The sequence below is a fragment of the Bombina bombina genome, chromosome 4 (genome assembly GCF_027579735.1).
Source record: "Bombina bombina isolate aBomBom1 chromosome 4, aBomBom1.pri, whole genome shotgun sequence".
Lineage (NCBI taxonomy): Eukaryota > Metazoa > Chordata > Amphibia > Anura > Bombinatoridae > Bombina > Bombina bombina.
Window position 1 is genome coordinate 717,226,355 of NC_069502.1, and position 13,985 is coordinate 717,240,339.

The 13,985-nt window shown below is 37.4% G+C and overlaps 1 protein-coding gene across 1 annotated transcript in view; it reads left to right on the forward strand.

Annotated features, from left to right (window-relative positions):
• The window catches only part of AFDN (afadin, adherens junction formation factor), a 502,926-nt gene that overhangs the window by 413,884 nt on the left and 75,057 nt on the right, over positions 1 to 13,985 (forward strand). The window contains exons 25-26 of the mRNA XM_053710918.1: positions 1,668 to 1,786; positions 8,639 to 8,827. Of these exons, the coding sequence (XP_053566893.1) occupies positions 1,668 to 1,786; positions 8,639 to 8,827 (308 nt within the window). The remainder of the gene's footprint in view (positions 1 to 1,667; positions 1,787 to 8,638; positions 8,828 to 13,985) is intronic.

A 13,985-nucleotide genomic window follows, 5' to 3' on the forward strand; every position in this document is an offset into this window, starting at 1 on the left:
GGACTTTAATTCATGAAGTATAACATACTCCATGCAGAAAGCTCCTTTATTTGTTTAAAGCGTTCGCCGCTCTGAGCTGCTAAGGCAGCCCACGACAGAACACTGTTTTGCATGAGAGGAAAACGTTTTCACCTCTTAGCCAATAGCCGTGCAGTAAATCTGGCTTATCTCCCTGTGGTGCTGGATTTCCCGCACGCCATTTCCTGCATGCTTATCTCCGTTCTTTTGACAGACCTGCATTTTAGCCAATCAGTGCTGACTCATAAATAACTTTATGGGAGTGGACACAATGTTATCTATAAGACACACATGAACTAGCACTGTCTAGCTGTGAAAAACTGTTAAAATGCACTGAGATAAAAGGCAGCCTTCAGCGGCTTAGAAATCAGTTTAAAGCCTACCTAGACTTAGTTTGCAACAAAGAATAGCAAGAGAACAAAGCAAATTTGATGATAATTGTAAATTGTAATGTTGTTTACAACTGCTTGTCCTATCTAAATCATTGAAGTTTAATTTTGACTTGAATGTTCCTTTAACACGGAATTAAATTGCTGCAAACAAAGGTGTGCTTCAATACAAGTAACCTACTTCATTTGATTTGAACATGGTTTTCCATTTAAAGGGACATAAAACCCTCATTTTTTCTTTCATGCAATTTTAGGCAACTTTCTTATTTACTCCTATTATCAATTTTTCTTCGTTCATTTGGTTTACTTTCTTGAATGAGCAGCAATGCACTACTGGTTGCTAACTGAACACATGGGTGAGCCAATGACAATCAGTATATATATGCTAGAACCTAGGTTCTTTGCTGCTCTTAAGCTTTCCTAGATAAACCTTTCAGCAAAGGATAACAAGGGAAGGAAACAAATTAAATATAAGATATATATATATATATATATATATATATATATATATATGTGTGTGTGTTATTTGGAGAAGCCAATCTTGGCTTTAGTTTGTAAGACCGCAATAATAGCCACTGTTATAATGTTAGTATAAAATGCCTTGTTTTGCTTCTGTTATCAGTCAATTAAGAAAATATATGTAGCAGGGTCTGCCTTGAGAAGTCAACAGGGTACAAAATAAATAATGAAGGTATAATGCAAAAATGGTTTTATTGTGCATAACTAAACATTTCATATAAAAATCTGTGTTTACTGTCTCTTTAAGTTTAGTATTTTTTTGGTGTTTGTCTAGAATAGGGGAAGTGTATAGGCAACCTAGTGACCTTGTGTATTAAAATCACACCAGACAAGTCCGAGCAAGGTTTAAGAACAAATAAAAATAAATGTTCTCTTACTATTAGGCTTCTTATTTGCAACTTAAAGGACCACTCAATGCAGTAGAATTGCATAATTAACAACTACATAATAAAAAGACAATGATTTTACACCTACTCTTTTTTTTGTTCTTACAAATTTATTTTTTCTCTCATTCGGCCCACTGTATCATGTGACAGACATCAGCCAATCACAGACTAATATACGTATTCCCTGTGAGCTTGTGCACATGCTCAGTAGGATCTTGTTCCCCAGAAAGTGTGAATATAAAAAGACTGCAAAATTTGATAATGGAAGTAAATTGGAAATTGTCTTAAAACTGCTGCTCTGTCTGAATAATAAAGTTTATTTTGACTTGAGTGTCTCTCTTATTACTTTTATCAGGGCTGCCGAACTGATGACCAGAACAGGTTCAGTTGTAACCCTTGAGGTAGCAAAACAAGGAGCAATATACCACGGCCTTGCTACGTTGCTTAATCAGCCATCTCCTATGATGCAAAGAGGTGAGTTTTTATTCAAACAAAATGAAAATGACCTTTTATGTAACTTCTCAAATTATCATGGATAATAAAGAATTGAACAGTTATCCGTGTCTTGATGAGACAGACAATGGTGTTAAATAAACTATATGATTATATACTCATTCACAGTTTTGAGGTCTTCATGTAACTTTTAATAAGATTGTGGTCATAGTCCGATATTAAGGTGTGCTTTGCCCTACTTTATGAGACTTCAATTAGGTTTTGTGCTTTTATAAAATTTTATCTAATTCTCAAGCTTGGGTTTGATTGAGAAAAACATTGTGAAGTAAAGTTTATTACCCCTAAATTCATGACTAAAGGAGAAACCAAATCAATAGTCTAGCGGTAGAATATTTTGGCCTAAACTCTACAATCTATTTGGCACAAAGCTAATACAGCTTACTTATAAATGAACACAGTATCTATTATAGTTGTGTCAACATGTTTGCTTTTATACATGGATATAAAGGAAATCCGTGGTCACAAAATAAAGGAAAATGAAAAGCACAAAGTCCCAATATGTTTTGGCTCTGAACCTGATACCTTCTTCCACAAAGCTGAAGAGAAACTGTCTATTAAAGCTAATGATGGCTTTAAAAAAATCAATGTCCTGAAACAGGCTAGCCCGATCCAAGGAATTCATACATTAGGAAATCTGAGTTGACCTAAACTTAGATTTCTTTCTAATGGTAGTGAGAGTCCACAATCCTTACTCTTGGGTATTATCACCTGGCCACCAGGAGGAGGCAAAGACATCCTATACCAGAGTTTCAAGTATCCCTCCTACTTCCCCTTCCCTCCTAGTATTGCATATAACAAGGTTGTTCAGGCTCTCGTTAGGATTAGACTGGTTATTAAACCAATTTATCCTCCTTGGAATCTGTTTGGTCCTCAAGAGTTTTACATTCTCCTCCAAGCCAATGTAATCATTGGATATTAAGACGTTCTTTTGGAAGGTATTGTTTCTTTTGTTGATTTCTTCAGCAAGATGAGTTTCTGAATTATCTTTTATTTCTTCTGAACTTCAGTACTTGATCTTTCAAGATAAAGCAGTTTTGCCTACTGTGTCAGGGTTTTTGCCAAACGTTGTTTCTGTTGAGAACATTAATAGAGAAATTATTGTTCCTTCTCTCTGCCCAAATCCAGGGTCTTCAAAAGAGAGACATTTACATAATTTGGACGAGGTAAGGGCCTTCAAATTTTATTTACAACCTAGTAAGGAATGTCATCAATCTTCCAGCTAAATTTGTTCTATATTCTGGTAAGAGTTAGGGTCATAAGGCTGCTTCAGCATGCTTATCATTTTAGTTGAGGAGTCTAGTCTGTATGGCTTACTTGGAGGCGGGTCAGCAACTGCCTAGCCGAATTACTGCTCACTCTACTCGCTCTGTTTCTTGGGCATTTAGAAATGAGGCTTCATTAGAACAGATATGCAAGGCTGCTACTTGGTCGTCTTTGCATACTTTTACCAAATTCATTCAATCATTTGATGTTTTTGCCTTGGCGGAGGCATAATTTGGCAGGAAGGTTCTCCAGGTAGTAGTTCCTGATTGAGGGCCTGCCTTTTTCTCTTTTTATCCCATCCATATTTTGTGGACTCCACAGCTTAGGTATTGTTTCTCAAGAGTAAGGATCATGGACTCTCATGATTCATTCTTACCTGCTAAATTAATTTCTTTCTTTGTAGTGAGAGTCCACAAGCTGGCCCACATTTTTTTCTGGTGGCGGCAGTCCTAGTTTGCATCTCTGTACCCTATTATATTTCTTCTTTCTATCCTCGAGTATACGCAATACTGGGAGATAAGGGGAAGTAGGAGGGATACTTGAAACTCAGGTATAGGGTGTATTTGCCTCCTCCTGGTGGCCAGGTGATGTAATTCCCAAGAGTAAGGATTATGGACTCTCACTATCAAGAAATAAATAAAATTCAGGTAAGAATACATTGTTTTACATAGGAGAACCCTCCAGATCTTCATATCCTCTGAGTCCTTTTTATTTTTGTTTCTAAATTAAATAAGATGAAGTTCTATGTAGGAAATAGTTTTGCTGCTTCATGAAGTCATAGTGCAAAGCACTACTGCTCTTATGTGACCAATAAGTCACAGTTCTGCCAACCAGTTAAAGGGATAGTTAAGTCAAAATTACATTTTCAAAATTCAAATAAAGCATTCAATTTTAAACATTTTTATACTTTGTTTTTTGTTAATCAAATTTGCTTCATTCTCTTGGTATCCATTGTTGAAAAGTAGGCTTAGGAGCAGGGATGTATTACTAGGAGCTAGCTAAACACATCTGGTGAGCCAATGACAAGGCATTTATATGCAGCCACCAATCAGCAACTAGTACCCAGCAGTGCAATGCTGCACCGTAGCTTACCTACGTATACTCTTCAGCAAAGGATACCAAGAGAATTAAGCAAATTTGATGATGGAAGTAAATTGGAAATTTGTGTAAAATTGCATGCTTTATCTCAATTCTATAAAGATTTGGAGTGTCATATTTCTTTAAATGTTACTCATTAGTGGTTGATTATAGCTTCTGTTTTTATTGTGAAATTTATGGGACAAGGAATTGTGTGTCAATGCCAGCAACAATTTACAGAAACCTCAGATATGGTAATTTGGTGGTATCACAATATATTTTTTCTTTAGAAAAAGGGAGTGTACAGGAACTGTGGTACTGGTCAACTAAGTCTCTGTTCAGGCAGTGGGCTTTTCTGGACTGTAGTATATAAATATTGATTTTGTGCTTCAAGCCAATATATGTAGAACAAAATTAAAATGGTTTAGATGGATAAATAAAATGTGCTTATTCAAAAAAAGCCCAATGCACTGAATTTCTTTTGTTTTGATAAATGATAATTTGAAGCAGATGTTTGCTTTGGACCATAATCTAATGTATTCTTCAAGCTTGAAGTTTGTGTGACCACTTCCTAGCAGACATTTTTTTCTCTATTAAATGATTGACAAGCTAATGGGCACTATGCCTTTGTAATAGAGCATAGCTTATATTATACATATAAGTAATAATATAAAAGTATAATTCTTGTTAAAAAAGTGAACAAAGTTCCTGATGAAATTATTATTTTTCCCTATCAATATCACACCTCTCAGGCTACAGTTTAAAGGGACAGTAAACACCTTTTAGTTAAAACATTTCTGTTTTGCTATAGAATGTTTCAGCAAAGTCTAAGCATCTTTAAAACAAATTAACCTCCTTTTTATTGCAATTGGTTTTTCAATATACAAACTCCATTCACCATTTGTATTATTTGGAGAAGCCAATCTTGGCTTTAGTTTGCAAGACTAGCCACTGTTATAATGTTAGTATAAAATACATTCGGCTAGATTACGAGTTTGGCGTTAGAAGCTATGTGGTGCTAACGAGCAGTTTATGCTCACCGCTCACTTACAGACAGCGCTGGTATTACAGGTTTTTCAAAACCCGGTGTTAACCACAAAAAAGTGATCGTAGAGCAAAATTTTGCTCCAAATCTCACCTCAATACCAGCGCTGCTTACGTTAGCGGTGAACTGGCTGAACGTGCTCGTGCACAATTTCCCCATAGGAATCAATGGGGGAGAGCCGGCTGAAAAAAAACTTACCACATGCAAAAAAGCAGCGTTTAGCTCCTAACACAGCCCGATTGATTCCTATGGGGAAAATACATTTATGTCTACACCTAACACCCTAATTTATAGGATAAGTTTATAGCGCTGGACTTAAAATACTTAGGCCTCTTTTATAATAACCTCCTCCTGGTTATAAAAAATGTGATAAGTAATAAATTAAAAAGTGGCGCTACAGTAGCTTTAAGTATTAAAAACTATGGGTTATGTATACTAATAACAAGATTCAATGACAGGGGATATAATCACTTGGAAGAAATAAGTATAACATTCTTAAACACCTAAGTTAAGTATAATATAGATATGCAGTTTAAACTACAATAGGAAAATAGCTTAAATGATTTAATATAATAGGATGATAAACGAATATCACTTAATAAAAAGACGCAGCAACAAATTAAGATATATATAAAAAAGTTTATGTAAATTTAGCTTATTTTAATAGTGCATATACAAATATCATAGAACAAACAAAACAAAGAATATATACATCAAGCTATCTTTATGGATTTGGTTGATCAACTCATAAAAAGTTCATATTAAAAATCCATACATAAAAAAAGAGAGAGAGAGCCCAGAGTTTAAAAAGTCCTGATCAACATAAAGTTAATCCTTTCTGAAAATAAATTTTCTAATCCAATGGATCAGTAAAGAAAAATTCCTTTTTTTAAAAACAAATAAGCATGTGAAATGGGTAGGCGTTTATATTGTTTTTTTCTGTACCTTTAGTTGAAGGTAAAGGTAATAGTCTCTTTGCGGCAACAAATTGAATTTTCAATTTATCTCTTAGAAGTTATTTAATATTTCTAGCTGTACCTATAGATAAGGATAACAGTCTTTTTGTGGCAACAAATAGCAGTTTCAATGTATCTCTGAAAATATGATGCGGTAGTTTAGTTTAAACAGTGGTGGCCAGCCGCTATTAAAACTTTCAGTGTTCCGCTATGAATTGTTAGGAGCACAGTTTAGTACACACAGATCTTACTTGTCAGATTCAAACGTTAAATGTATATATATGTAGCCTGCTATGCAGGTAATCTCACCCTTCAGCATCCTCACTCTGAGATCTGGAAGGCTTCTTAAGTTGGTGCTCTGTGATGCAAATGATGGTTGGTTCCGGTTGTTTTCAGACTTGCGCAAGTCACCGTGATAAACCGGTAATCCTTTCCTCTGTGATTTTCCTGCTCTTAGTACTTAAATGTACGCAGGAAACAGTAAACAGCTTGCAAACCTCCCGGTTTGGTTGGAGATCCTTCTTTAGTATGAGGAAACAAATCCTGGGTACAGCTTTTCAAAAGACACAGCTTTCTACGCGTTTCACCCGATTTCTGGGCTTTTTCTCTTGAAAAAGCCCAGAAATCGGGTGAAACGCGTAGAAAGCCTCGTAATACCGGCGCTATGCAAGTCCCATTGAAAAAAAGAGGATACGCAATTGATGTAAGTGAATTTGCGGTATTTCCGAGGCTGGCCAAAAAAGTGAGCGGTACACCTGTACCTTCAAGACTCTTAATACCAGCGGGCGTTAAAAAGCTGCGTTGGGACCGGCTGACGCTGCTTTTTAAGCCTAACGTCAAACTCGTAATCTAGCCGATTGTTTTGCTGCTGTTATCAGTCAGTTAGGAAAAGATATGTAGCAGGGTCTGCCTTGAGAAGTCAACAGGGTGCAAAATAAATAATGAAGGTATAATGCAAAAATTGTTTTATTGTGCATAACTAAACATTTCATATAAATCTGTGTTTACTGTCTTTTAGCCTTTTTTTGGTGTTTGTCTAGAATAGGGGAAGTGTATAGGCAACCTAGTGACCTTGTGTATTAAAATCACACCAGAGAAGTCGGAGCAAGGGGACTGACCAGGGTGACCTTGCACAGCCAGCCACATGTGCAATCTTAAATACGGGTTGCATATTGCTTCCCGCAGTGTTAAGTGGACAGGTTCGCGGAACATTGGTCGTCTGAATGTTCTGAAATGGGGCCCACATGCATGCTAACTACCTAGGTATTCTATTTAACAAATAGTACATTACAAACTAAGTCAGAGGCATTTTATCTATATACTTGCACTTGTGAAAATGCATCCTTTAAACATTTTGCTTTTGTTCTTTGATAACCTAAAGCAGTGTTTACCAAACCCAGTCCCCAGGACCCTTACTCAGGCCAGATATTCATTATATCTTAACTAGAGCACAGGTGAAACAATCGGCTCACCCATCAGATGATTATTTCACCTGTGCTCTAGTTAAGATATAATGAATATCTGGCCTGAGTAAGGGTCCTGGGGACTGGGTGTGGGAAACACTGACCTTAAAGGTACAGTAAACGGCTTGCAATAATAAGAGTCTTCTGTAGCCTTTCAATAAACTTACATAATGTGCGAGTTGGAAAATGTTCCTAATACGTAACAACAAAGGGGTGTTATTTAAAGTACTGCTTGGGAGCTGTAGAGAGAATCGTCAGCAATCCCTTTAAACATTTTATCGTTTTACTGACCCTTTAAGTGTACACAACTTGCTGCTACCCAGCAATAAGCTAATGACATACAGTGAAGCAACATCACAGCACTCAGCGCATGTATACATGTAGAATGCACGCTAGAATCGTTTACCGCCGCATCAGTGGGAGAATGAGGGCACTGTGGTGTCACAGAAGAGGCTTGTAAGGGCAGCAAAAAAATTCTGTTAAAATTAAAAAAAAAAATGACCATTATGTCCTTTTACAACAGGCATGGGGAAGCTTGGCACTCCTGATGTTTCAGAACTACATTACCCATGATGCTTAGGCACTCTGAAGTCCAGTTGAGCATCATGGGAAATGTAATTCTGAAACATCTGGAAGGGCAAGGTTCCCCATCCTTGCTCTACAAGCTGGCATACTGACTGCCATGTTTGAAAACGATATACTTATTAAATATTATTACACATAAAAAGTTTTGATAACTTTTGGAGTGTTACTTAGTCACTTTGCCCACAACTGTGCATTTACCACCTGTGTAAGCTATACTTGCAAGGTTTTTTTTTTAAAACTGATACCTTTTGGAACAATGAGTAACAGAACATACATCTTGAGTGCATCAAAGTATTGTAATCCTAAGTAGTGCGGCTTTAGTTGCATGTTTTGCTTTATGGGAGCTACCTTAACATTTGCTTTAGTTTAATTCCAAAAACATAGGTCCTGTAATTTTTTTTTTTATACCAAATTACTTTTTCAGATCGCCGTGGCTCAGGGAAACCACGACCAAAGAGTGAAGGTTTTGAGCTTTACAATAACTCTGCTCAAAATGGGTCACCTGAAAGTCCCCAGATGCCTTGGCCAGAATGCAACGAACCAAAGAAATTACCAGGGGATGATAGATTAATGAAAAATCGTGCTGATCATCGGTCAAGTCCAAATGTAGCAAGTATGTAGATTTAAAAAATAATAATATATAAACTTAATAAATGCTACAGTCCTATCAAAATCTGTAAATACATTAGTGAGTACAAAATGCATATTATTTTCCATTTGTATTTCCTTTCCTCTATTTGTTATAACTTATTCTGACAATTTGTGCTGTTCCATATATTTTTGTATTCATAAGTTTATATATAGACTTTGCTGCCAAATCAGAGAGGAGTGGGCACTATAACAATGCCTTTATTTGCTGTAAAACGTCCATATGTTTTGTATCCGCTTACTTGAAAAGGACCCTAAAAAAACATTTTTGTAAAGTTTAACTGCAACATACTGTAAAAAATGCAAGATTCCTTTGCTTTTCAATGCTCTCCACATTTTCTACAACATTTCCTTGATGTTTTAGAACTTTCTAAACCCTCAGTGAGACTTATGATTCAAGTCCAATCAGAGAGGGCTACCTAGGTAGGATAGATGTGTGCACACTTTAAAATCGCTAATGTCATTGCTCAAGTCAGCGGCTATGACAGATTGCATTTGTCAGACCTTGTGCATTATTGCAGGGTACTGAGCTAATCATTTTGTGCATGTGTTTCTGGTATGGTAGTGTTCTGCACTTGCAGCGGTCTCTGTTTTCAATCATTCAGATGGATCCTGCTATTGTGCTTGCATTAAACAGATTTGCACACTGTACGTATACATCCTGGAGTGTGCCGGAATTGACTGTTATGCAGAAAAATAATTATAAGTGACTGCCTTGGTAAAATAAAAATAATTAAAAAAAAATAATATATGTGTGTGTGTGTGTATATATGTGTATATATATGTATATATGTGTATATATATATATATATATATATATACGTGTGTGTTTGAGTAAAATTAACATTTTTGTTTTATTCTATAAACTACTGACATTTCTACCAAATTCCAAATAAAAAATATTGTCAAAATAACAAAAAAGCAGTATTTTCAGACTTTAAATAATGCAAAGAAAACAAGTTCCTATTCATTTTTAAACAGCACAATACTAATGTTTTAAATTAGCAAGAGTTCAGAAATCAATATTTATTGAAATAACCCTGATTATCAATCACAGCTTTCCACCAAGCTTTCACGTTGCTGTTGAGTAACTTTATGCCACTTCTGGTGCAAAGATTCAAGCAGCTTGGGTTTGTTTGATGGCTTGTGACAATCTATCTTCCTCTTGATCACATTCCAGAGGATTTTCAATGGGGTTCAGGTTTGGAGATTCGGCTGGTAATGACTGGGTCTTGATCTGGTGGTCCTCCATCCACACCTTAATTGACCTGGCTGTGTGGCATGGAGCATTGTCCTGCTGAAAAAAAAAATCCTCAGAGTTGGGAAACATTGCCAGCGAGAGCAGGAGTGAGTTTTCTTACAGGATAACCTTGTTTGTGGCTTTATTCATGCATCCTAGAAAATTCTCGCTGATTCCAGCCTTTATGAAGAACCCCAGAACATCCCAGATCTTCCACCAAATTTCACAGTTGGTGCGAGAAACGCCTCTCCAGGTCTCTGTCTTACTATTAAAGGACTAAGAGGCATATTTAAGAAATGTCTTGCGGACCTGATCCGACAGTGCAGATCAGGTCCGCAAGACATCGCTGAATGCGGAGAGCAGCTGATGCAACTCTGCCCCCTGCTGACTCGCTGCCAATGGGCCGCCAGCAGGGGGGTGTCAATCAACCCGATCGAGTCGACAATTCCTGTCCGCCTGCTCAGAGCAGGCGGACAGGGTTATGGAGCAGCGGTCTTTGTGAGCTTTCGGAGCTTGATAGATAGGCCCCTAAGTGTTGGGCAAAGCTGAAAATTGGATTTGGAGAAGATGACCTTACTCTAGTCCTCTACGGTCCAATCCTTATGGTTTTTTTTGCAATCCTCATCCTGGAACTTCTTTGCTTCTCATTGTTGAAGGGCTTTTATTCTAGCTTTGCACAACTTCAGCCCTTCCTCTAGGAGCCTGTTTTGGACCGTCCTCGCCGTGCTCTTCATCCTAGCTGCCATAAACCATTCTTTTTGTAGGTCACTTGAGGTCACCCTACTGTTGTTGAGTAACATGCGAATGAGTTGGCAGTCATCACAAGCCGTGGAGAGTCATTTTCACCCTCTGCCAGTCTGTAGATTTATTATCCCCTATGTCTGCTGCTTTAACTTGTTCTTATGAACCTTCATCTTTGAAATGTTAAGGATGGAAGCAACGTGATGCTCACTGTATCCCTCTGCTAGTTAAGCCAGAATTGAACCCTTCTTATAATATTATTATATGTATAATTTTTGGATGAAAATAGGTTACATTTAAAAAAAATACTATCAGGAATTTAAGCTTGCCGGCTGATAAAAATAACTTTCACCGTGACACTCCTAGCAAAAGAACAATGCGTTTATTATTCATCATAGGAACATCCCTTTCAAGTAACATTTGTAATATCCTCTCTTAGTTGCAACAAAGAAAAAAAGAAATACTTTCACTGTTACTTGAAGTTGTTTGTAGATTAAATAAATGAAGATTGGAAACTCTAGGAAGTTCTGTTTTTAAGGGACTTGAAAGTCAAAATTAAACTTTAAAGACTTTTCAATGTCTTTCTGTTATCTATTGGCTTGCATTTTAATCAGTGCTGTGTTGTGCACAACTTCACGGGCGTGAGCACAATGTTATCTATATGGCCCACATGAACTTGCAGTCTCCTGTTGTAAAAAGCTAATAAAAAAGCATGTGATTAAGTGTAATGGCTTAGAAACAGGCAAAAACGTAGAGGTTTAAATGTTATACACTATATTAATATAACAATACTGGTTGTGCAAAATTGAGGATTGGGTAGTAAAAGCATTAACTATCTTTTTTTTAAACAATAACAATTTTGGTGTTGACTGTTCCTTTAACCCCTTAATGACCACATCACTTTTCCATTTTCTGTCCATTTGGGACCAAGGCTATTTTTACATTTTTGCGGTGTTTGTGTTTAGCTGTAATTTTCCTCTTGCTCATTTACTGTACCCACACATATTATATACCGTTTTTCTCGCCATTAAATGCACTTTCTAAAGATACCATTATTTTCATCATATCTTATAATTTACTATAAAAAAATTATAAAATATGAGGAAAAATGGAAAAAACACACACTTTTTCTAACTTTGACCCCCAAAATCTGTTACATATCTACAACCACCAAAAAACACCCATGCTAAATAGTTTCTAAATTTTGTCCTGAGTTTAGAAATACCCAATGTTTACATGTTCTTTGCTTTTTTTGCAAGTTATAGGGCCATAAATACAAGTAGCACTTTGCTATTTTCAAACCATTTTTTTTTCAAAATTAGCGCTAGTTACGTTAGAACACTAATATCTTTCAGGAATCCCTGAATATGACTTGATATGTATATACATTTTTTTAGTAGACATCTCAAAGTATTGATCTAGGTCAATTTTGGTATATTTCATACCACCATTTCACCGCCAAATGCGATCAAATACAAAAAAATCGTTCACTTTTTCACCAATTTTTTCACAAACTTTCAGTTTCTCACTGAAATTATTTACAAACAGCTTGTGCAATTATGGCATAAATGGTTGTAAATTCTTCTCTGGGATCCCCTTTGTTCAGAAATAGCAGACATATATGGCTTTGGCATTGCTTTTTGGTAATTAGAAGGCCGCTAAATGCCACTGCGCACCACACGTGTATTATGCCCAGCAGTTAAGGGGTTAATTATGGAGCTTTTAGGGAGCTTGTAGGGTTAATTTTAGCTTTAGTGTAGTGTAGTAGGCAACCCCAAGTATTGATCTAGGCCCATTTTGGTATATTTCATGCCACCATTTCACCGCCAAATGCGATCAAATTAAAAAAAACGTAAAATATTTCACAATTTTAGGTTTCTCACTGAAATCATTTACAAACAGCTTGTGCAATTATGGCACAAATGGTTGTAAATGCTTCTCTGGGATCCCCTTTGTTCAGAAATAAAGACATATATGACTTTGGCGTTGCTTTCTGGTAATTAGAAGGCCGCTAAATGCTGCTGCGTCTCACACATGTATTATGGCTAGCAGTGAAGGGGTTAATTAGGGAGTTTGTAGGGAGCTTGCAGGGTTAATTTTAGCTTTAGTGTAGAGATCAGCCTCCCACCTGAAACATCCCACCCCCTGATCCCTCCCAAACAGCTCCCTTCCCTCCCCCACCCCACAATTGTCCCCGCCATCTTAAGTACTGGCAGAAAGTCTGCCAGTACTAAAATAAAAGGGTTTTTAAAAATAATAAACATTTTTTTAGCATATTTACATATGCTACTGTGTAGGATCCCCCCCTTAGCCCCAACCTCCCTGATCCCCCCTAAAACCGTTCTCTAACCCTCCCCTCTGCCTTATTGGGGGCCATCTTGGGTACTGGCAGCTGTCTGCCAGTACCCAGTTTGTAAAAAAATGTTTTTTTTTATTTTTTGCCCGCTTTTTCTGTAGTGTAGCTTCCCCCTCCCCACAGACCAACCCCCACCACCTAACTGATTGCTTTATTATACGCTATGTTTTTTTTTTTATACTATTTTTTCATTTTCCTACACTATTTTTTCTGTGTGTAGCGGTTCCCACTCGCTCCCTCCCCGTGCACGCGCCCGCCCCCACCCTCCCGTGCACGCCCCCAGCCACCCCCTGCCCACGATCCCGCCCCCCTTCACACAACCAGGGCCATCGATGGCCGCCACCCGCCTCCCGGTCCGGCTCCCACCCACCAACGCAGTAAGCCACCGATCTCCGGTGCAGAGAGGGCCACAGAGTGGCTCTCTCTGCACCGGATGGCTTACAAAGGTTATTGCAGGATGCCTCCATATCGAGGCATCACTGCAATAACCGGAAAGCATCTGGAAGCGAGCAGGATCGCTTCCAGCTGCTTTCCACACTGAGGACGTGCAGGGTACGTTCTCGGGCATTAACTGCCTTTTTTCTGAGGACGTACCCTGCACGTCCTCAGTCGTTAAGGGGTTAAGTTTCAGATATAAGTTAAAGAAAAGCTAAAACACCCAGGTCATAATAATACTTGGAAAAAAATGTGCTTGTCGCATTTTATTCCTGAGTAACAATTCAAATATGTTAATATTTCCAGTGCCTAGAATTTTATGTTCGTTAAATGAAACTCTTAATCCACTCT